This window comes from Aspergillus tanneri, assembly GCF_003426965.1.
Source record: "Aspergillus tanneri strain NIH1004 chromosome Unknown AapTan_4_pilon_pilon_pilon, whole genome shotgun sequence".
Classification (NCBI taxonomy): domain Eukaryota; kingdom Fungi; phylum Ascomycota; class Eurotiomycetes; order Eurotiales; family Aspergillaceae; genus Aspergillus; species Aspergillus tanneri.
The window spans coordinates 2,941,617-2,965,150 of record NW_022984631.1 but is presented as its reverse complement, the minus strand read 5'-3'; the positions used below and the strand labels follow the sequence as shown (position 1 = coordinate 2,965,150).

The following is a 23,534-nucleotide window of genomic DNA, read 5'->3' as shown; positions in this document are numbered from 1 at the left end:
CTGCCTCAGTTTGATTGTTAGTCACCCGTTGAGCCTATTTCCTAACATCCCTAATTATTCCAGATGCATTTACGCAATATTTTCATCTAGTAGTCACCATAGTCAACGTCATCAAAATAATCGACGACGATCGCCATGTCAGCATTGCAACCAACAGAGCTACGACGTTGCACAGAATAGTGACATTCTCTCCTCACATTTAGATTGGTAGTGGATCTAGTTATAATTGAAGTTTTCAAGAACCTCTGGAACGTGTCTGGCCTCATTTAACAAATCTATAGGATAACTCATCTAGCCCCTCCAAATTATATAAGCGCAATAGATGACAGAAACTTTCCAGTAGCTGTCGATGACTGCTAGACGGAGTTCTACTGGGCAATAAGAGAACCCTGTCGACACTTGTCTTAGGTCTATAAATAACGTTCCTCCCGCACGCACCTAATACCTACATTTACTATGTACTACAGAGTACTACCGTCTCTCTGCTAGTCCTGAAGCGGTATCTATTTACCAACAATCTCAGTGCATCCAGAAGGGTTGACATACTCCCTTGTTTTTTTCTGCGTATATATCAGATCTACAAGGTAACATCTATCGCAGTCATATTGGCTCAACATTCTGCTCCTTTAGATGAAAAAACAAAAAAAAAAAAAAAAAAAAGGTAGTCTACTTCACTATCGATCTGATCAATGCAGACACTGTGAAATGAAGTCTACAACCGACACACATATCCTATGAGGTGACTGTTGGTGACGCCACGAAAGGTATAAGGAAAGAAATTATACTTCTGAGATAGATCTCTACGGGGAAGTTATCCCTGAGCATAGTAGTAGACTCCAGCCCACTACACGCTCGCATTTTATTTCTCTTCAAAAGACAAGTAGCTTGATCAAATATCGGCCTCGCTTGACTAGCAAGAAAGAAACGAACTCATTTCAGCGAGGTGAGCTAAACACTAGAGGCCTTTACACTGAACCAAGCAGCTGACACTGACGGTTGACTGATGGTAGTGGGTTGACGTAGACGAGCAACATGATGATGGTGATGATGATGGGCTGCCCAGCAACTTCGGCAGTGGCATGAATTTTAGATGGATATATATGGGCGGTGTTCCGAATGGCAATGGCCCTCCCCCATTTAAGCATTCCGATTCCGATTCCGATTTCTGATTTTGAATGACGATAATCTCGCATGTATCTTCATAGAGGTATAATCTATCGCCTTCCTACAGTCCCAGTGCCGATTAATCCATAAGTTTACCGGAGTCAAATATCCCATGTTCTAGGCACCTGCTGTAACTAAACAGAGGACTATACCCAGGTTATTATCACAGGAGAGAGCTGGAAAAGGCCTTTTGACAGAATAGTGTCTGAGAATATGACTAAAATGTGCATGTTTTAGAAGATGAGGGAGTTAGCTTGCCTCCATTCCGTTCATACAGCAGCATACAACCACCTAAATAATTCCATTCGGGAAACATGTCACATGATTTACTGCCCTCTCAACGTCTGCTCCGTAGTAGACATAGGCCAACAACTTCCAGGATCTTGAACTGGCTTAGAATTTCCAATTAAGCTTCTTCTGCAGGCGTAGTAGGGTACAGATGTTGCGGGTCTCTAGTTAAGGCTTCTTGCATCAGAACACACATTCAGGCAGCGTGTTCCCTGAACCAGAAGGCCATTCATTTATGGCCAGGCCCAAGTCAGCCGCTGACATTTTGTCCAGTTTCAGTTGGTTCTGAAGCAGGCGGCCCATTTTAGAACTTACAAGATTACAAACCTATTATTTTCAAATCTCTTCTCCATGCCCTCGCGCAAGGCGAAGAAATGATGAAAAGAATTCAAAAACCACAAAGTGGAAAGTGCCAAAGAATACGCCTGTCAATGACCCGAAGGCCGTTGAACGGACTGTTCCGCCGCGCTGTGCAATGCAGGGACCAATCCGTGGTGGGCCGCCTTCTTGATCGCAGCCACCCAAACAAGGTAAGTATGAAGAAAAGAAAGAAGAAAAAGATCAAAAGGTTAGGGGACGTGGAGGATTATATAGGGGCCGGTGGGGTCATAGGCATGACGCTAAGGTAAGCGAGACTGTGGTAGCCAATCAAATCCCACCAATAATTTGTTCATGGCTGCCTGAGTATTCTGGCCCTCAAGGCACAACATCACGTGCAGTACGTCACGTGCTCGATGCGAAGTTTTGGCTGCGGAATCTGGATGGAGCAATGAACGGAGCAGGAGAGAGACTTTGTCGTTGCAGGCCACTCGCTCGCCCACTCGCCCACTCGCCCACCATGAGGAACAGGGCTACTACGCCGCTAAAACCGGTGTTCAAGCCGGTAGGTCCACCCTCAAACGTGGTGCCATTGTTGTTCTTGTTCAATGTTAACAGGCTGGTCCTATCGACCTTAGAAAATCCGTCAATCATGGAGCAAATACAACTTGTTCAACCTTCAGCGGATGCGCATCGCCAACACTAATTTTCAGACCTTTTTCCAACAGAAATGGGCAGCCAAGTCCGCTGCTCGAGCATACCATGGTGAACAGGTCCCGGAGGCTCAATGGCAACGGATGTTCTCCCCCCGTCTTCGCGGCGTGGTACCCATGGACCCTTTCAAACTGGCGCAGGATGACGGATCGGCGATGGCTGCCGGCCGTGGATCGGGTCTCTCCCTAGATTCGGAGACGAACCAGCGACGCACGTCAACCCGGTTAACCCCCTACACTCAGATGACGTTTGCTCCTTTGGAGCGTCGGTTGGATGTGGCTATCTTCCGGGCAATGTTTGCCAGTAGCACCCGACAGGCTCGACAGTTCGTCATCCATGGTGCGGTGACTGTGAATGGAAAGAAGGTAAGCACTTTTGTCCTGTGCTATAACCAGGGACTGGACCTACTAGGGCAATGCTAACCATTGCTTGTTTTTATAGATGAGATATCCCGGCTACCTCCTCAACCCCGGTGATCTCTTCCAGGTGGAACCCGAACGTGTCATGTTTGCTACCGGTGCTCCAAAAGACAAGCACGAACGTCGAGAAACCCGGGTGGCCCGGAGAAAGGCCGCGGAGACCCAGGAAGCGGAGGCCGCCGAGGAGGGGGCAGCTGTCGAGGAGTCGAATAAACAGAAGGAATCGGAGAACGAGGGCCAGGATAAGAAGGACGAGGAGAACCCCCGGGAGATGTTGAAGGCTCTGCTGGAGCAGGCCAAGGTCATCATGGCTGGCAACAAACAGGTGCTTCCCGCCAAACGCAAGCAGGAGCTTCGAGGTTTCCAGAAGGCGATCAAACGAGTCTTATCTCGCTCCGATTCTAGCACTGTTCTTACCGACAGTCTGGAGACGCAGTTCTCGGAGCTGACCACGCTCTTGAAGGCCAAGCGGGCCGAGGGAAAAGAATCGAAGAACACCAAGGAATCCAAGCCGGAGCAGTCACGCGACAAGGCTTCGACAGCCGCTGATGGTGAATCCAAGCCTGGAGAGGCACTGAGCGAGGCCTTCCGGAAGGCCGCCGAGAACCCCGAAGAGGAGGTGGACACGTCTGAGCTGAGCGATGAGGAGTTCGACGTGCTCAAGCGGGCGCTCGTACAGATGCGTGACAACCCCATTGACAGCACGAAGCCCTACGCAACCCCGTGGCGCCCTCGCGACTACATGAGCGCCTTCGCCTTCATCCCCCGCTACCTGGAGGTTAACCATAGCATCTGTGCGGCGGTGTACCTGCGACACCCGGTGGCTCGACCTGGCGTCGCGGAGGTGCCCTCGCCGTTTAGCGAGCAAGTGACCACGCCAGCCTTTGTGTGGTACCTGAGACGACGGTAGATGGAGTCCTGCATGACGGTGCTAATTTCATTTCTTGTCTTGTCTTCTCATTTTCCCTTTCTGGGCATGTTCTACCGTGTGATATTACTGGGTGTCGGGGTTATTTTTTATTGCTTTAACTCTTCATCTCGTTGGTCTTGCATCTGACGGTGCTCCACAATGTATCTATACTACTTCTACCTATCTCTGCTTACTCTCTGAAGAAAAGCGTTGGTCTGGCTGACGTTGTGAGGAGAACTATATGGAATGTAAATGCATTACTTTAAAGACAAGTTTAAATTTCATTCTTCTGACGGCGCATACAGCAATTACCTCGCTCATCATAACGTATCCATTACAGACACTCGATCTAACGACTATGAAGAATACAGTAGATGAATGAATATGAATATGAATATGAATCTGAAGAAGAATACATATGGATATGAAGAATACATGCAATCACAATACGCAGTGCTGAAAAATACACCCACAACGGCAAACAAACCACGCTCCAACGCGAAAATTGCAGATCAGGAGAGGATTTTTGCATTCCGCCAACCATTGACCGCGGCATCGGATCCAACAAGCAGGACTTGATACAGAGAAAGAGAAAGAAAGAGAAGAGCAAGCGGCGGTCATCGCCAGCGGACTATTATCAATTTTTCATCAATGTATCCCTGGCATGGATCCTCCAGTCACAGTGCGACTGCCGCTGCAGCTCCAGGGGGGGGAGCAACAGCAACAGGAGGAGCAAGCAGCACCGGAGCCACCACAGGACCAGGAGGAGTCGGGGGAAGCAGCTCCAGATTAGAATCCTCTGGAACGACATCCCGTTCATCATTTCAAATGCCCCATTTACGATGGTTACCCTCGATGATGTCCCGGTCGGGAACATCAGCAGCAGCAGCAGCAGCGCCGACTCTGCCTACGCTTTCGTCGACGAATCTACGAATAGGTCAGACGGGGAATAATACCACGAATCCTGGTTCCGGTCCCGGGCCCGGATCGCAGAAACATGCTCCTCCTCATGCGCAGAGTCATACGCAGCACCACTCGCGGTCGCATTCGCAGGCTCGTCATTCGGCTTTGTCGGTCGTGGTGGATACGAGACGACCTGCTCTGGGACCATCGTCGCAGCAACAGCAGCGGCAGCAGATGGAGACGATGGAGAGCTCGGACAGCGAGCAGTCGGATAGTGGACCGCGAGAGGGGCCTGGAGGTGGTGGATCGGGAGACCCGGATTATGCCTCATCTCCTGGGGAGAATATGCATCGGGAGGAGATGAGGAGGTCTGGTCGGGATGATGGACGCATTCATGGGCATATACCGGGGAGGATGTCGATGGGGAATGAGGGAGAAGGGATGAGCCTTGACCCAGAAGTGATGGCGACTGCAGTAGTAGCAGCAGCAGGGGAAGAAGGACGGGGGGCGACAGATCTGGCACGGAAACATGGCAAGCGATTAACGACCAAGGAGGAAGTGATACTCTTTGATATCTGCAATCGACACGCGGAGGAGTTCGGACAGCGTAGTACGCTGTGTAAATGGTGGATGACGGTGACCGCGGAGTTCACGCGAGACCAGGGCCATCCGTACTCGTGGCATTCGGTGCGGCGCAAGGTCGAGGTAGTGACGAAACAGCGGATGAAATTCCTGGAAGATCAGCGCGAGAAAGGCACCAGCGAGGCCGATGATATGTCGAATCCGCGATGGCGTGCTGCGGTGGATGCATGGATACCGACATGGCAGCGCTGGGAGGAGGCGGAAGCTCGTCGTATTGAGAAGCGCGATTCGCGTCGTCCTCGCAAAAGAAGGCATCGGTCATGGGAGGCAACGTCAGGTCCGGTCTCGGACCACAGATTGGGTCAGAGTCCATCGACGATGCCATCTCTCCCTCCAATGATGACTCCGGCGCAGAACGCCGCTGTACGATTACCTCCCGGGTTTGACAATATGTTTTCGACCCCGACATCGACGTCCGTGGGAGCAGCAGGAGCAGGACGTGCACCCCATCCACCAGCATCATCACCCATGGGGACAGCGGACAACGGCATGATGACCGCGGTGCTGGAGACGCTAGGCAAGCTGAACAAACATCTCGACACGGTCAATCCGGAAGCAGCGCATTCCTCGTCGCCGGTGGTTTCCTCGCTCCTCACCGGGTCAGGGGCTCAGCAGCGAACCGCGCGACCGTCTGACGTGGAGTCCGACGGGACGCCCGACGGCGAGGATGCAGGACCGACGATCTCGTCGGACGTCATTAAGAAACTGAAAGAGGAACTGCGACGGGAGATGCGCGATGAGTTGGAAAGGGATCGGGCCACGTTGGAGGAGAAGCTGGATTCTGTGCAGAGAACTCAGGAGATGATTCTGGAGATGTTGAGACAGGAGCCGGGTTGATCTGTCTCTCATGCTTCATTGTTGTATTGATGATACCCACGGACATCCGTCATGTTCATATTCTGTTCAAGTTATGGATATAATAACAAGACTACTATCAATAGGGGATTGAAAATGGACCTGCAATGTACTCTATATTTGTAATCTCCAATAGTATATTCCTCACGCTACTAGAGAAGAGAGATAATAAAAATGCAAAACCATAAATTCCCGGCTAAATTACAATAATAAAACATGCATGGTATTGCTACACAGGAGCCCGCCAAGTCACGTTCTGTTTTTATTTGAATCTGTATATTCCAAACCCCGGCTAATTTGCTTATCGTTACAAGTTAGCCCCCTGCCGTCCGTCACATTCTAGTAGTAGAAGGTCTCGTCGACGGTACGGCCCCTCATCCACCGGGGCTCGCTGCCACGGACATAGATATCCTCAAAGAGGATGCGAGGGGTGCTCTCGGGAACGGGCATCGCCTCGGCAATGGCAACCTCCTCATCGACATGAGCACGGGCGGCCTTGTCCAGATTCTTAAGCTCGTCTTCGGTCATGACACTCCAGTCCAGGATCTTGTGCTTGAGACCGGCAATGGGGTCGTGGGTGCTGCGCATGCGCTGGATCTCCTCACGGCTACGGTAGGTGGTGCCGGGGTCGGACATGGAGTGACCACCGTAACGGTAGGTGACATACTCGAACACCAGGGGTCCGTTGCCGGCGACGGCGTAGTTCTTAGCGTACTTGACGGCAGCCATGGTGGCCAGGACATCCATCCCGTTGACCTTGATACCGGGGATGTACTGACCACGCTTGTAGTATTCGGTCAAAGCGGAGGAACGAGCGGCAGATGTACCCATACCGTACTTGTTGTCTAAAAGAGTCAGTCCCTCTGTCACATTCTTTTTCCTACCCAGACTGAATGGGATGCTTACTCTCGCAACCGAACAGAACGGGGAGGTTCCAAAGCTTGGCCATATTGAAGGCTTCAAAGACCTGACCCTGGTTGGAAGCACCGTCACCATACAGGACGATGCTAGTAGTGGGCTCCTCGTTGTACTGCTGGGCGAAAGCCAGACCGGCACCAACGGGGACCTGGGCACCGACGATACCGTTACCGCCGTAGAAGTTGGGAGCAAACATGTGCATGGATCCACCCTTGCCGTAGGCAATACCGTCACGGCGGCCCAGAAGCTCTCCAATAATGGAGCGGACAGAACCACCACGCATGTAGGCGAAACCGTGGCACCGGTAGGCAGTGATGATCTTGTCGTCACGGGTGATGGCATGTTCGATACCGGTAGCGACGGCTTCCTGGCCAGTCGACAAGTGGCAGAAACCTCTGATCTTCTTCTCCTTGTAGAGACGGTCGGCAGCCATCTCCATGCGCCTGTAAAGGGGGTCGACCACGTTAGATGGAGAGTGATGCCAAGGAAGATCCCCAGTGGGGTGGCACAGCATACCTTGTCGAGACCATGTCATAGTAAATCTGCTTCAACTGTTTCTTGGTGACCTCAAGGGTGTATGGAGGAGGATCGATCTCGTATGTTTCGAAGCTCTCATCGGAGAGACGGATGGTGAAGGGCTTCTCATCCTCCTACAGAGATATCGCGACCACAATTAGCATCCAGAACTCTTTTCATCCAAGTTCTCAACAAACCTGCGGAATATTTTCAGCATGCGCGGAGGCGGCATCGGTGGTAACGGATCGACGGGCAAGGGGAGCAAAAGCCTGACGTCTCAAAGGCGCGGCCTGACGGGTCCACGCAGCTCGGAACAACATGATGGGCGAGAGGAGTGAGTCCAATTGACTATGCAGAGGAGCTGGAGGAAACAGGAGATTCTGCTATCTTCAACCACTTGACATGTTGGGAACAAACTTTCCCCTTCGACTAGGCGGAATTCGGCTGCTGCTTACCTAAGACATCCTTCCATTTCGGGGACATCCGGTGTAGGCAGTGCAAACCGCACAAACATCGCTGTCAATGTGGGAGATGATGATGATGAAGATGAAATCTCTACGCTGCATCGTAGATGATCGTGTTGGACAAGCGGGTTTACAGGGGCAGCCTCGTTTTGGTTCATCTCTATAATATTGATCATACAGCGACAACGGTGCAGGAGCCATACTGTATCGACTGGTACGGTATGGCGGATTTCCCCGACCACAATCCTGCCAGGGAGAGATCCTATCTGTGAGGGGGACTAAGGACTATTTCAAAGCATCAAGGCCTGGTACAGTCGACCAGAGTCGTCTGCGTTGTCTGTCGAGTAGTGACAGCTTCCGATGTGTACTGAGGGTAGTACACAAGCATGGACATACTGGTTAAGACACTGTCTCGGATCCTTTGCATTTAGCAGAGATTGACTTCAATAGTTTATTCCAGCGAAGCTAATGGTATTTTGATAGTGCACACTTCAGCAGTCCCGAAATGCTCTTTAAAGAGTTCATCAAGCCCTGTAATATGTACCGTCTAACGACTTTGTATATAAGCTAGCATTGAGTGGTGGTCACGTATGCGAGACAAAGGTTCACTAGTAACTATTGCCGTGGCTCATATGCTAGTCTACTCTAGTCCAAAGAGTGCCGTAGCAATGAGGACCATTTCATAGCCCTGATCGATAATTGCGGTCCATTATATACCGCACCCACACAGATCTCCGAAATACGAGGACCGATGCGGTAGCCTAGCCAAAACCCAATTTCTCTCTCTCTCAAACACACCATGAACATTGGAGTCCATGGAAATTGGATTGGAGTATATCTCTCAGCCTTGTTGCGAAACAGGCAGTTGCAGCTTACGTCGCTCTCTGGCATTTGTTGGGTCGAGGGACGGGCCATGTCTCAAGATGTCTCGATTCACTGTTTGACCCGCGCAGATAAAACTCTAGAAAATGGTTGAATTCTGCATGGCTTGTAGTTTCCACATGGTGGTTCCCGGTTCTCTCCATACAAGAACCTCATGGAGTTGCTGTTTTAATTTGATAGCCACATGCCTGCCAGGCACACTGTGCTGGTTCCACTGGCGAATTTCAGGCAGCACGACCCCGGTGAGACCCAGTCAAGCTATCAACGAAGCTGATCATAAGATCTAGACGTTCAGATTTTGCGGGGGACCCCAAATGATATACTGGACAGGTTTCGAAGCCCCTACCACTATGTGGCTTTCCCCAGGGAAATGACACGCTGGTCAGGCACTTACCAGCATGGATCTAGGACCGTAGCCAACACGAGGGAATCCTGGAGGCTAGCGACGTCATTGAAACATTAGTATGTCCCAGGATCCTTGACTGACGGCATTTAGCATGATATCAGTGGGCTGAGCGGAAGCTGGAGCCCGATCCGGTTCCGCAAGCCAATCCTTCCTCGGATCTTCAATCCGATCGATGTCTAGCTATTGAATAATGAATGAATGAATGATATGGTTGTAGCTCAACTATCTCTAATTCATTTGAATTGAACAGCTGAGGAAACTCGTAACTCAGTCTTGTTTCAAATTAAAACAGAACCACGACGTCAGCACCCTTTTTGTCCATCTCCACGGCCCGTCCATCCGCCAGGGCGATTAGCACCGTTACATTTAACGGAGGAATCGTGTTCACACTGGTGGAAGGATGGACTAAAGATCTTGGCTGTTTGTGGTTTGAGCTTCTTATGTATGTATGGAGCACCGTCCCCTACGCCACGTCCTTGGTTCGCACCTCAATAGTCTACAGTGCTAGTCTGTCCTCTAAACAGTGGTTCGCCCGTACCCTGTGGGCTGGGTTGCGTCGTCACAGTTGATATCGGGCCTTCCTGGATCGAGACTAGGTGTCCTCTGACCGATGTCCCCATCGTTCAGCCGGAATGGCTAACGTGGCACGCAAGTGGATAAGCTGAGGACTGGGTCGAGTTAATATGTCTTAGATTGGACCCATTCGGCTAAAACGATACTAGTTGATTTGAAAACCTTGATATTGACGAAGCGTTACATACGAGCAGGAAATAGCTAATTACCTTTCTGGGGGCATGGCATAGGCGTATTAAGGCTTTTTAATATTATTAGCCTAACTAATTGACATGTGAATGAAACACCGACGACAGCTGCCATTCCTGTCTCCAGAAAGCATCTCCAGGGCAATGCAGAATCACTTTCTGTCTGTGATGAATTGACAGCCATCGCCCCTTGCAGAATTCCTCAACTTCCTCCAATGGATGGCACGAATTCCTCTAACAGATTGACATCACCGCCATCTTCGGCCCAGCGAGATCTCATCGACCATATCATCCTTAGGAACGTCGCCATCGCCATCGCATCGGCAGATTTGAAATCAGGATGTAACCCAATGGAAAGGAGCTAGGCTAGTGATATGCCACCGGGAACGACGGGCCACCACCGCATCAACCTTAGGACCCCCGTACGGAGTTACGTAGTGTACCCGCAGATCCAAATTGGGAATTTTCCAGAAAAGTGAGCTGAAGGAGTACTCTTGCAATTTGCTGAGCTCGTATAAAATCTCCGGGCTGTCCTGACCCTCGGTGGAACTGTCATCTGATAAAATTTTTCTATAGTGGTTGGTTCTTCGAAAGTGGAGGATGTTGTATCAGAGTATAGAGCACCCTATGAATGAGCTTCCATTACCATGGCGTATTACTGGACGTACGGAGTACAGGTTGTCAGGTATACCGTATCTAAAGGTCCACGTCCAGGTATGACAGTAATGGTATGAGGGCTCCATAGATCAACGATCCTGCGAGATTCTCCACGTTGTGATTAACTTTTTAGCCACTCCTTCGGACGTCGCTTGTTTTCAGAATGAATAACCATCGAGATAATCTGCAAGGGGTTCATGGAATCATGAGATTAAGCGCAGCTGCACGTTTATACGGAACTAATGTCGAGCTATTCGTCTCCAGTCGACTTGATCCCAGTTTAGTATCCGGACTATTGGCCATGGGTGCAGCATCAGGCTTCAGCTCGCATGTACTGTAGAGTTAGGTTTTATACTACATATCATTGACTATTGATAATTCTGAGGGAAGAGAGCTATGGATTTGATATCAATAGGCTATCTATCCATTGCATCCTGAATATTTGTATACATCCATCAGTACCGAATCGGATGTCGCAGTTGGGTTGACCACAAATGATCAGCGACGCATTTCATAAACACACATCAAACATCAACCAGGCAGTAAGGCTCAATTATCCAAGGCCAGCACAGGCATCAGTCAATTGCAAGCGAAGTGCTGGAAACAAATACCATGCATTTGGCTCTCTGTAGTCTGTACTCCGTACGGACTACCTACCTTATCAACGATTAAAAAACTGAAAGTTCGCTGGGCGTTATGCCGAACTACAGGTCACAATTATCATACAAACTCGGACCTGATTTGACGAGTCCAACGTGATGATCTCATCGCATCGAGGGTGGCAACAAAATCCCGAGACAAATGGCCGTACTCTCCAGATTCCAAATTATTGTCCGTCCTTGGCAAGATGAAGGACTGATGAGGTTGCCCTATTCCCCTGGTGGTTCGCCAGACGAGTCTCACGATTGTTTCATACATGGTGACGTGACAGGGGGAGCGCTCCGTACTTTGTAATTTTTCTCGCTTGACAGCCACCAAGAGGCTAGACTGACATGTCTGGGTCTCTGTCATGATCTTTATTCGGCGGTCATTTTCCCATTGGGTGATGAGATGATCCAGTGGTGGATCGCCCCTGCGTCGGAAGCCAGCTTAGTTGAAAACTTCACTGACCTTAAAGGGGATGAATTATTAATCGAGGACGTATGTACTATGTAACTTCGTGGTTCGATACGTACTTGATACTCCGTGCATTTGACATGTTGACAGTTACCCGGAAAGGTTTAAGAGTTAATTAGCTGGTACCTACTCAGGGGAAGCCGAACGCCATGATGTGTGGTGCTGAACGAGCAGTAGACTGGCGACTTGTCTTGCCAATGGCGGTCTGGACGCTGTGCATGATTAGCGAGAGCTTACTGTGTAAATAAAGCTATTGCTACCCACTCTGTAGTCTGTACTACTGCCATAGTAATAGTTCGAGTCCCTGGTCCAGCCCATGCTAAGCCAAGCCATTTGACTTGGCAGAATCACGTGGATCCTTAACCCTGTCTGACAGGGAGAATAATCCGGGGAATGATAAGAACAGAAAGAAGCTAACGGTACTATTTTTGAGATGATCGACTGTCTTCAATTTTGTGACGGTTTTCCATGGAACAGAAGCTGTTTGACCGTTGTTTGACTGCGATCCCGTGACCGACCCAGATACTGTACAGAGTAGCGTTCCACGGTTGCCGCATGAAAGTTGAGTTCGAATGCTTCGGATGCGTTCCTCCGCTCGGTCGCAGAGCTTCTTTCTCGGAGTGCGGTCCAGTATGGAATCCGGAGTTTATGGTCGATGATAGGGCTTGAGATATTCCATAAGGTGGATTTTGATATTTGATCTGTTCTTTACCATCTTTCGAGTGATCGGTAATTTTATGGCTTTTGCTAACTACATAGCCTCCGTATAAATACTCCGTGGTTATATCTCGCTCAGGACACACGAGAGAGTATCTGGCGCTACTTAGTAGTACATATACATGTCACTGGGTGGAAGAAAATAATGGAACTGATAGCCGATACCGCTTTGGACACCCTGGATTGAGTTGACGTTCTGGGATATAGACCGGAAGATCCCCAGATTGAATTCCTACTGAGAACCACAGCCGATCCATCCATGGCTGGACGGGAAGGTGGGATGGTTCGCATAGAGGGGTTTCGGAGTGGTTGTCTCCAAACAGAGTTTGTACTTTGGAGTAATTACAGAGAACTCTATTTCGTATCTGCCAGTCACCACACAGATTCCAGAGTTGAGCCCCGGGGAGGAATAACAATGCAGCATTCCGATCGGGCCCGTGGGGAACATACTTACGGAGTAAGGTAATATGTAGAACAGAATCAGCACCACGGGTATGGTCTCATTTCTCTCAGAACGGACGACTATCAGATAGTATCTGTCTATCAAGGACCTATTTATCTGCACCGGAGTCTCCCGACCAACAAACTTTGATTCCACTAATTAAAAACTCCCCGGCGGAGATCCCGAGGTCTCGCCCGTTGATATGCAGCGCTACGGCTGGCCCGCGTACGAACACGGGCATTAGCCCTAGAACAGTAATTCCAGGTCATCATCCCAAGTCCAAATTCTGGGGCGACATTGGCACCTGGGAGTCACGATCGACTTGTCCCCAGTCATCCAGTCACCTCCAATCCCAATGCCGTGACAGAAAACGATCGGGGATCGACGGTCTGGTGCCACGGACGGCCGGTCAATCCTTGCTGGATTATTGGGAAGATGAAAGACAGTAGGACTGTCAATAGTTTAGTCGGTCATCATGTGGATTTTTTCTAATCTTCTTAGGAGCATCTGGATTCTCCGCAGGATTACGGAGTACATGAGAAAAGTTGGTCCAAGTCCTCTGTTCCCTGTCAAATAGCCCCCATGCACATGACGATGACCTGCATGGCATTTCGCCCGGTGGTGGCGCGGCGGGAGGACACGAAGGGCTGAATATTGGAGAAAGACTCAGGAGTAATTCAAATACTCTGTAGGCAGCTCATTACTCCGACATGCTCAGGACCTATCCAATCCATCTATCATTTGCGGAGAATTCACTTATACATACTGGAGGTATCCATGGAGCTGACGGGAAACTACGACGGTGGTAGTAGGATCCGCAGGTATATGGAAAACACCAGTATTGTGGCTGTATTAATACATATACAATATCAACTACATCGTTTGCCCTAAAAGTACTAAGGTACTTCAAAGTTCAAACTTTCAGTCCCTGGATCTGCCCCCACTTGAGCTGGTCTCAACCATGGCTTCGGTCAATACAGCCCCACTGCGTATGGTAATGTTGTACTGCGCACACATTCTCGCAGGAACTCCGTGGTACTCTTACCTAGTACTTCAACTACCTCCTATGTAGTATATTTATCAAACTGGTACCGGTATAAGGTACTATCTCCAGTACAAATGGCATGCAAAATACTCTCTATACAGTGGATTCATGATCGATGCGGATCTCCTGACCCAATGATCGCTTGTCTGCCCCAGTGACTATCAACGGCTCCTGAACACCCGGTCATGACGCCGTCGTAAAATTATTCCCACCATCATTCACCTCTTTCTCTCCTCTTTTCAATTTTCCTCTCTCTTCTTTTCCTTTCCCCCCTGGTCGATTCCTTGTCTCCATCTCGGGACTTTTTCCCTCAATCTCCACCATCAGCAGGCAGAACCAAACTAACGTCCCAAGCTAAACTTCGCCTGCTCCCCCACCCCACTTTGCCTTCCCCTAAGTTCTAACTAATATACATTCTCCCACCCCCCTCCGTCTCATCATCTGTCTCCGGTGGTTGATCTTCTCTTACTCCTGTCCTGTCAGGAACGTCCTTTTCGTGGCCCATGTGGAAACATCAGCCGTCTTCCAGATCGGATTCCACGTCTGGGAGCATTGATTCAGGATCCGGTCGTCTTCACCAGTCCAAGCGTGGGTTCTTTGGCCGCTCTAAAAAGAAGTCTCCGCTCCGTAAGTATAGTGTCTCGTACTAGTGTTGGAGGTTGCCTTCACTACTCTCCTGGCGAAGTCTTGTCAAAATTTTATTTTATTTATTTGCATATTTCTTACCCCTCTCGTTTCGAGATTTACTAAACTGTTTTATTTGTTTGATTTCCGATTTTCATTCGTCGCTGGTCGTCATATGGTAGTATTTTCTTACTGGATCTGTTTCGTCGATGTCATTTAGACTCCGACTTATTCTCCCTTCTTCTGCAGCCTATTCCTTTCCGAGCCGATTTCTATTCATATCCACTTCATTGTCATTGTTCTCTTTGTTTTCCTTTCTTTTTCTTTTTGCTTCTCTGTTCGCAAACTTCCCTTTCTTTTCCTCCCGCCCTTATCGTTATCATCCCTGCTCCTCCGTGTCAATCCCGGTTGCGCCACGGACATTGAAAAAGAACGCGAATATCCCTGCTCTACTGTTATGCAATACTACCACACTACTGCCTTCCTGCCGCCTCGCTCGATTTGAATTCTGGCCGTCGGCCCCCCACTCCATCACCGACTGACTTGGACGATTGCGTCGTGACCTGCAGACTCACCGAATCTTGAATCCCCCGCTCGTTCGCCATTGGGGCCATTTCGTTCTTTCTCTCGTTCAGATCGACCGGGGAGCTTTCTATCTGGCTATTCCGACGCATCACGGTCCCGCCCTCCCTCCACCGTCACCTCTCCTATATATCCTGGCCATCCCGGCTCGGGCTTGCAGTCCCCTTTGCATTCCTATTCCACATCGTCTCGAGCGTCCTTTAATTCGAGGTCTGGTGGGCCAATGGCAGGATTGGCGGATATTGACCGGTCCCGGACCCGAAGAGACCGGACATTTGTTGGCACCGAATGCGCCGTCTGCGAGGAGCCATTGGAGCACACTCTGCGTGGGGAGCGTGTTCTTCAGTTTTCTTGCGCTCATGTATCCCACGAGGCTTGCTTATATGAGTATATCCGGGAGTTGGAGGGCCAGTACTGCCCGACGTGTGATGCGCCACTAGGGCTCGATACGAGCCGTGGAGGCAATATTTTGGATATCGGTAGGTCTCAGAATCAGCAAGTAGTGGAGTTTGTTTGCTGACCAGCCTGCAGAGAAACTTAGCAACATTGTACGTTCCGTGACGAGCGATGCCGCTACCCAACGGAGTAACCCGACACCCACGCCGTGGGAACCGAACCCCCATCCAGCACGAGCGCCCAACGATGCAGCGAGTAGGACGTATAACCGCGACAGTCGAGACATATACGCTCGGCGAGATAGCCGCGACACTGGTAGTCACCGCGACACCGGTAGTCACCGCGACACCGTCAGTCACCGTGATCGGATCGAGCGCCTAACCACCGGTTCTCGCCAGCAGCATTCTCGAAACGGCAGCGCGACTGGATCATCAGCCGACTACAATGACCATCATCATCCAGTTAACGGGCGACGCCATGACTATGATCTCCAGGCGATGGAGTCGGACCTCAGCCCACGTGCAGGGACCATGAAGAATCCAATCCCAGCTCCGACAGTGACTATCCGTAGCGAATTCCCCACCCTCAATCGGTCCCGTCAACAGCAGTCATTAACCTGTCTTATCACGGTTGAGGTTCCCGAGGGGTGGCGTGCGGACTCAGACGATCTTCGTCACTCGACGGCTCCCTCCCAGCCTCAAGACGAACCTTACAATGGCATGTGCTATCCTGCCGCTCCTGAGCCCTTACAAATACCATACGAGCCCCAGGAGAATTTAGATGAGATTGCAGAAGAGTTGCGGACTCGGGTTGATAACTGGCATGGCCTTGAATTTCAGCGGTACGGTTCTTCCTTTTTATATGTCCCTCCTAGAAACTCTCCGCTAATAATTTTATAGATTTGGAAAGCTTCGCTTGCATGGTCACATGCGGGTCGGCAAGGATCGTGAATCGTGGCAGGATCTGGAGTGCTATTTGTTTGCGGAGATGCTTATCTGCATCAAGGAGAAGAAAATTAGCAGTCGCCACCATCAGTACGAGGAACAGACGCAGAAACCTCGTACTCGGTGTACGCTTAAGGGCTCGATCCTCATCAAAAAGCATCTCAAAAACATGGAAGCCTCTGCAGGTATTGTGAATGTTGATATCGTTTCAAGTTGCCGCTGAAGCTGACGATTGCCTTAGATGATCCCATTCTCACGTTGAACCTTTCTGTCAGCGAACTTCCCTGCTTTTTTCTCCAGTTCCAGGATCGGGACCAAATGGAAATCTGGCGTCGTGCTCTCCTGGATCTTAATCAAATCGACAATATACCTCGAAATGCCGACTATGACTTCGATAATTCGGGAACCGAAGAGGATGAGTACAGAACAAGCCAGGTCAAGCGGCAAGCGTCTCTGAATTCCTCGTACGGAGCTTCACGGTCCAACATTACAGCCATCACAGATTATACGAACGCGGGCGTGGAAGGTAGACCCACTGCCTCCTTGCATATCCCGCTTGATATCGTGGTGGTTATCCCGGTGTCATCTTCCATGCAAGGGCTGAAGATTACCCTTTTGCGTGACGCACTAAAATTCCTCGTGTACAATCTTGGCCCGAGAGACCGTATGGGATTGGTGACTTTTGGCTCTAGCGGTGGCGGAGTCCCTCTGGTGGGCATGACAACTAAGTCTTGGGGAGGATGGAGCAAAATTTTGAACTCCATCCGCCCAGTGGGGCAGAAAAGCTTGCGTGCAGATGTGGTAGACGGTGCAAATGTCGCCATGGATTTGCTGATGCAGCGGAAATCCTCCAACCCCCTGTCCACTATCCTCCTGGTTAGCGATTCTTCCACGTCCGATCCAGAAAGTGTGGATTTTGTTGTATCCCGAGCCGAAGCTGCCAAGTTCGTTTCCCGTTTTTAATGTTCAAATGGCTCACAACTGACTGTTTCTTTTGCAGGGTTAGCATTCACTCCTTCGGTCTTGGACTAACACATAAACCGGATACCATGATCGAACTATCGACGCGGACCAAGGGTTCATACCTTTATGTGAAGGATTGGATGATGCTTCGGGAATGTGTCGCTGGCTGTTTGGGCTCTCTGCAGACCACGGCCCATCAGAATGTTAAGCTTAAACTTCGCCTGCCAGAGGGCTCGCCGGCCAAATTTGTCAAGATCAGCGGCGCCCTTCATACGACCAAGCGAGCAACTGGACGCGATGCGGAGGCTGCTCTGGGAGACTTGCGGTTCGGAGATAAACGCGATATTTTGGTTCACCTTGTCATCCAGCCCGACAACTCCTCGCAGGACAACATGCCCCAGGATCCGTGGGAGAGTCTGGTGTCAGGGTTAGAGGCTCTCGGGGGCGGCTCTGATGGCGACGACCAACGCGTGCTTAGCGTAGAGGAGGTGCCACTTATCCAGGCGGATCTTACATATGGAGATCTCCTGCGCGATGGTCATTTGACACATTCTCCTCGACCGTCGCTCCTGGCAATCACCATGCTCCCGCCAAACCCGAGAGTGAAGAGCGGCTTCGGTCGACCGTCGACCCCCCCGATTCCCCCTCACCCTTCCATCGTTCAACGACGCATGGAACTTCTCACATCGGATATGCTGACCAGGGCCTTGACGCTGGTGTCACGTGGCCAGCATGAACGAGCACAGCATCTCCTGATGGAGACCCGCAGTATTCTCAAAGGTTTGGGTAAGGGAAGCCTTCCCCCACTCCCGCCCGGTGCTGCAAAACCTACTAGCGGTAGCGAGTCGGGAAGCCGCGGAGAAACGCCTATTTCGTCGTCACCAAAATCCTCGAACTTCGGGGAGAGCCATTCATCCACAACTTCGGAGACTGCTACCGTTTCTCCAGTCGCTGCAGTTGATGCACAGACCATAACAGCACTGGATGCGGACTTGGCGTCAGCTCTGGAATGGATCAATCATCCCGCCGTGTTTGGTCGGGATTCTCGCAAGGCTGTGCTGCAGGGGATCGGAGTGATCTCGTCGCAGCGAGCATATACCTTCCGCTCACCGTCTGAGGCTCACTGGGCGCAGCGAGTGGCGGGGGTTCGCCGACTGACTGAGCGGTCCAAGGAATGGCGCGAGACCGGTGATGATGCATTGACTGAAGAATAGACGCACTAATGACCTTTCTATTCTATACTCTTTTTCATTTCGTTATCCTCGCTCTCTTCAGTTCTCTTGTCAATCGGGTCACCGGTTCTTTTTCTTTTCTGTTTTGATGATACCACTTTGTTCACCAGGACTGTGCAGCATGATACCACGGGTTTGGTTTGGTTTTTTTATTTATTTTTATTTTATTTTTGCCCCCTTTATTGTTAATCCCCCTCTGTCTCCTCCAGGATACTCCATGGATGTGTATATACAAGGGTCTAATATTGGGTTGTGGTAAAGGTTCGGATCTGTACGACTTATGTTTTTACTAGGTTGGTAGTAGGAGTGGACAGTGATGAGGTTTTCTCCCTGAATTCGGATACTTCGCGTGAAACAAACACTCGCTAATATTGCATGTTTTATTATGTCTGGCCCGTTTGATGTACTGGAAGGAATGCTACTTCATCGTGATCTATGGTTTATTGATTTTGAGTACTCCGTATAATAATAGATATTATATAATAATATGGTTATAGATATTTGAATTGATATAACATGAACACTCCTGAACTCGTGAACCATTACTATGTCTTGTATACTATTTATTGTGCTTGGTCATATTCCTGTTCGCTTGAGAATTAGGACTGAGGGAGAACACAGTGCGCGTGGCGCAACTGACACGTCTAGTAGGACGACTGGAAGAAAGGGCCCATGCATGACCTGTGCGATAAGAATTACAGGGACCGACGGCTGTCACATAGGTTGAATAGATAGATACTAGATGCCAGGTGTGTTTAGGCAGGGTTGTTCTGAAAGGTAATTGGATTAAAGACAGTATTCTGTCTAGATTTCGGGAACCGACTTCGTCCATAAGAGCCCCCAACCTACTACTCAATTCTGATGTGTCACTTTCGTTCATATGAGTATGTACCTAGAGCCTAGATCCACCTTCCCAATGATAAATCCTGTTCCGAGCACTCGACCTGGACTGCTAGGTAGTGTAATACCAGCCGTAACCCGGAGATCCATTCAACGAGGGAACACCCGTGCTTCTTCCCTGCTCACCCATGAAGAGGAATACACAGTTATATTTGAGTTCTGTATGTTAGCAGTGACGGGTGATATCCATGTAACTGCGTGACACGTGTACTGGGCCATTCTCTGCCCAGCGAATCCTGTGTTGGATTGTATACCCATTTGATTGGCGACACGAAACTTTGTAGTAAATCATATAATGAGTCCATAAGAAAGATGAAATGAAATATGGGAAATCCAACTGTATATGTACAATTGCGCTTTCGATGGCAACCAGACAAATGCTAACAACCCCAGCGGAACCGAACTGATGCAACAAAGGGAACAATACTTAAACGGCAGATACGCAAATCAAAAAAGGCACAAAAAACAAGCAAGCAAAATAAAACCCATATCTTAGCTACAGTCTAGAAGAGCGAGAACACATCATTCATAAAGATGTACCGTAATCCCTAGTGTGACAATCTCATATGATGCATCCTTGATCAACCTGCGATCTATGCAAATCAGGCATCAGCATTCCTTCTCCGTTTACCCTGGGGAGGAGGCGCCAACTGAGGAGTCCGCTTATACGTGATAGTTGTCGTGACCACGTGCCGGACACTTAAGCATCCTCCTTTGTCACCGACGGAAGAATCATATTGTTGCAGCCTCATCTCTGAAGGGGGAAAGGCGGACCGAAGAGGATATGCATGGCGCGGGGAATCCGAGGGGGGTGTATAAGCGTAAGGAGGAGGGAGACGCAGACGACGAGCCGAATAATCGGTGGCAGATGGGGGGCTCCGAGCCGAGAGGTCCCTTGAGTTGTTCCCACTGGAGAAAAAAGTGGAGGTGGTGCTGGAAGGCGCAGAAGTCGGGGAGGGGCGAGGCTTATCGAGCATATACTTGGAGAAGTTGGCGCGGGATGTTCTAGGGCTGGAGAAGATAGGACTGAAGGTGTTGATGAAGTCGGTGTATGCTGGAGGAGGAGTCATAGAGATCTCGGTGTCTTCCACATCCTCTTTCTTTACCTCTCCGTCTGGCCGGAAGGAGTCGAGGCATGTGTAGGTGCGTTCTCGGAGTTCTGAAGGGAAACTCATGGTCTTGGGAGTTGTCAAAGGATGAAGAACGGGCTTGTTGGGAGCCATAATGTAGATAGAGAAGAGACTGGATTAAATATCCACAAGATAATCAGATATTTCAAAAAAAAAAAAAAAATTGGATGAGAGAATGTTGATCAGAGCTGAAGGCCTCGAAGTGATAGTTCGTGGCTTGGGGTCCAACGGGTTGAACAACACAGAAGAACGAAGGCTGAGCTGACAGTCTTATCTAACCAGTAGAAATTGAAGACGGAGAAGACCAAGTTGGTGATTTGTGGCCGGTTTTATGGTACAGATGATGCCTGGGGATCCAAGGCCGAGCGATAGAGCTGTATAGAGGGGATTGTAAAATACAGTATACACCCCGGTATCAGACGGTATCGATACGGACGATACGGTACTGAAGATCAGCTGTCAGCTCGTTCAAAATAGTCGTTCGATCCACATACAGCTGCAGTATTGCCAGGACATGCACGGAGAGTAGATCTCCGAGATATAGATGGCCGAGGATTGGAAGAAGCGACACAGTGCTTGTTTCCCGAGATCAGACCTGCTGATTGGTATCTCGATGACGTCAAGCGCAATAGACAACAAGAAAAAAGAACGAAAGATCGGAAGATGCAGAGATAAAAGATGTCGGCTGATGGATTTGAAGACCAGACAAGTGACACGAAGAGCTACCTCAAATATATAGGTTCTTCCCACCCTTCTTGTCTAGTTAGAAGCGCCTTGGGGTGTGTTGGTGGCGATTGTTTCTTTTGTCGCGCGCCATCTAAAGCAAGTCTCACCTTGTTGCCTCTTTCTTCAATGAGTCCACAAGTGTTCTACACCTCTATTGACTTGCTTGTTGTCAAGCGTGAGTCGTCGGCAAAGCGCGCGGTTCTGCAGTCAACAGTTGCCATCTGTAACTAACGCTAATCCAAAACACGGGGCCTGAAACCTAAGGGGTTCCTGTAGCGACAGGCCTAAAGAGACATAGCCTGCCAAAATAGAGCCAGGATGGTTCGCAACGTCAATGATTCTCGAGCTCAAACTGACCAATCGCACGGCGCCAAAGAAGTTCTTTCGGATGGCAGTTTCAGATTATCTCTTCCCCTGCATATCAAGAATGACAAGCGCTTTGCGGTGATAGTTCCCGATGACTGGGAGCTTTGTCAGTACCCAAGTTTTCCCCTGGTGGTGCTATGCTATGACAGATGGCGTCGGACCAGTGTCGTCGACTCGAGGGGAATTTTTTAACAAGCAATGAATCACACAACCTACTGGGCCTCATATTGCGTTAGAATGTAGCGAGAGTAGATCCTCTATAACTGCCAAGAAAACCTGTGATGAAACTGCATGTCTCTCCACATGATGCGCGTCAATGTATAGCGTATCGACATCCAACATCTAGCGTTGGGTTGGTTGGATTACTGGATTACCAGCTATTCGTAGGCGCCTGTTTCTTTGGATACGCATCCTCCATCCGGTCTTGATGAAAATCCAACGGCGGGTAGACCGGAGCATCTCGAGGACATCACATAATGCCTCAGTTTATGCGTTATTTCGAAGCGCGTTCGAAGAGACATCTACTTCGATCATCTGAAATCGCCATCATACTACGAGCGCGCACAATCATAGTCGGGGAGTGACTAGGTATCCGTCCAGCTCAGACTGCTGTAGTTCCCATGTCCAACAGCATGCAGTGCTATTTCTGGAAGTGCTAAAATTATACCACCACGGCAGTTGAACACCACGCGGGTCTAAAAACAGAAACATTGGGCCGACTTTTTGGCGCCCGCAGATGTGGTAGAATCGACAGATGTCTACCAATGAGGTCGAACTAGTAACTGGCGATGATGTTGATGAGCGACAATTTACTCTAAAATTAGGGTGTTGCGGTCCAACCAATGGGGTGGAGGATCGGGGCCCACGGTCCAAGAATAACAACAACAGCGCAGATCAGAGTCCTATTTTTGGATCATCAACCTCATCTCTACTTTGACGGAGATTCACATACTCCTTTTACTCTATATATTCGAGGGAAATTTCGAAGATTTGTGGTTTTGATGGACAGGTTGATCTTATCTGAAGTAGACTGGTATAGATAAGAGGAAGTTTTCCATCCTTACGCTTCCAGCCTCATCTCATAACAAGCGCTTGCTCAGCTCTGGCTGTAAACATCGAAAGCAAACGCAATAATCTGCATACATTGTAGACTACGCGCAACGGCGTCGCACTGATCCTGTCTAATCTGAACAGATCACACTCGACGGACCCAACCACGCGCCAAAAAAAAAAAGAAAAATATTTCAAAAGACAAAAAAGGGACCCAAGCTCTGATGCCTACCATCGGGAAATACACGCAGTTTGAACTCACATTCAACCAGCCAGAATGCAGTTTTCTTATTATCGGACTAGAGTCTGCATGGGAAGCTGCTCAAGGGCTGTAGAGCATTAGATTCCTTTGTGGGTTCTTGCGTTCCTATTGGACTGTCATGGTGATATGATGTCCTCAGGCTCCCGCTCCGGGGCCGTTCCACTCTCCTCGCTCTCCTCTTTCTTTGCCCCTCTCAGTCTGTAGATTAGATATCCCATGATA

At 49.6% G+C, this 23,534-nt stretch overlaps 5 protein-coding genes across 5 annotated transcripts; 3 read left to right on the top strand and 2 right to left on the bottom strand.

Moving 5' to 3' along the window:
- Positions 1 to 2,290: 2,290 nt before the first annotated feature.
- NAM9 (mitochondrial 37S ribosomal protein uS4m) lies at positions 2,291 to 3,813 on the top strand (the record flags this gene model as incomplete). Its single annotated transcript, XM_033570794.1, has 3 exons — positions 2,291 to 2,335; positions 2,409 to 2,849; positions 2,926 to 3,813. The coding sequence occupies 3 exons, from the start codon at positions 2,291 to 2,293 to the stop codon at positions 3,811 to 3,813; spliced, it is 1,374 nt and encodes a 457-aa protein (XP_033426826.1).
- An 828-nt stretch (positions 3,814 to 4,641) lies between these two features.
- ATNIH1004_006157 (uncharacterized protein) lies at positions 4,642 to 6,195 on the top strand (the record flags this gene model as incomplete). Its single annotated transcript, XM_033570793.1, has 1 exon — positions 4,642 to 6,195. The coding sequence occupies one exon, from the start codon at positions 4,642 to 4,644 to the stop codon at positions 6,193 to 6,195; it is 1,554 nt and encodes a 517-aa protein (XP_033426825.1).
- A 357-nt stretch (positions 6,196 to 6,552) lies between these two features.
- PDA1 (pyruvate dehydrogenase (acetyl-transferring) subunit E1 alpha) lies at positions 6,553 to 7,967 on the bottom strand (the record flags this gene model as incomplete). Its single annotated transcript, XM_033570792.1, has 4 exons — positions 6,553 to 7,058; positions 7,120 to 7,574; positions 7,648 to 7,781; positions 7,845 to 7,967. 4 exons carry the CDS (start codon positions 7,965 to 7,967, stop codon positions 6,553 to 6,555), a joined length of 1,218 nt encoding a protein of 405 aa, XP_033426824.1.
- Positions 7,968 to 15,566: 7,599 nt separating this feature from the next.
- Positions 15,567 to 18,860, top strand: ATNIH1004_006155 (uncharacterized protein; the record flags this gene model as incomplete). Its single annotated transcript, XM_033570791.1, has 5 exons — positions 15,567 to 15,822; positions 15,875 to 16,580; positions 16,639 to 16,868; positions 16,925 to 17,627; positions 17,684 to 18,860. The coding sequence occupies 5 exons, from the start codon at positions 15,567 to 15,569 to the stop codon at positions 18,858 to 18,860; spliced, it is 3,072 nt and encodes a 1,023-aa protein (XP_033426823.1).
- Positions 18,861 to 20,380: 1,520 nt separating this feature from the next.
- ATNIH1004_006154 (uncharacterized protein) lies at positions 20,381 to 21,001 on the bottom strand (the record flags this gene model as incomplete). Its single annotated transcript, XM_033570790.1, has 1 exon — positions 20,381 to 21,001. The coding sequence occupies one exon, from the start codon at positions 20,999 to 21,001 to the stop codon at positions 20,381 to 20,383; it is 621 nt and encodes a 206-aa protein (XP_033426822.1).
- Positions 21,002 to 23,534: the final 2,533 nt, after the last annotated feature.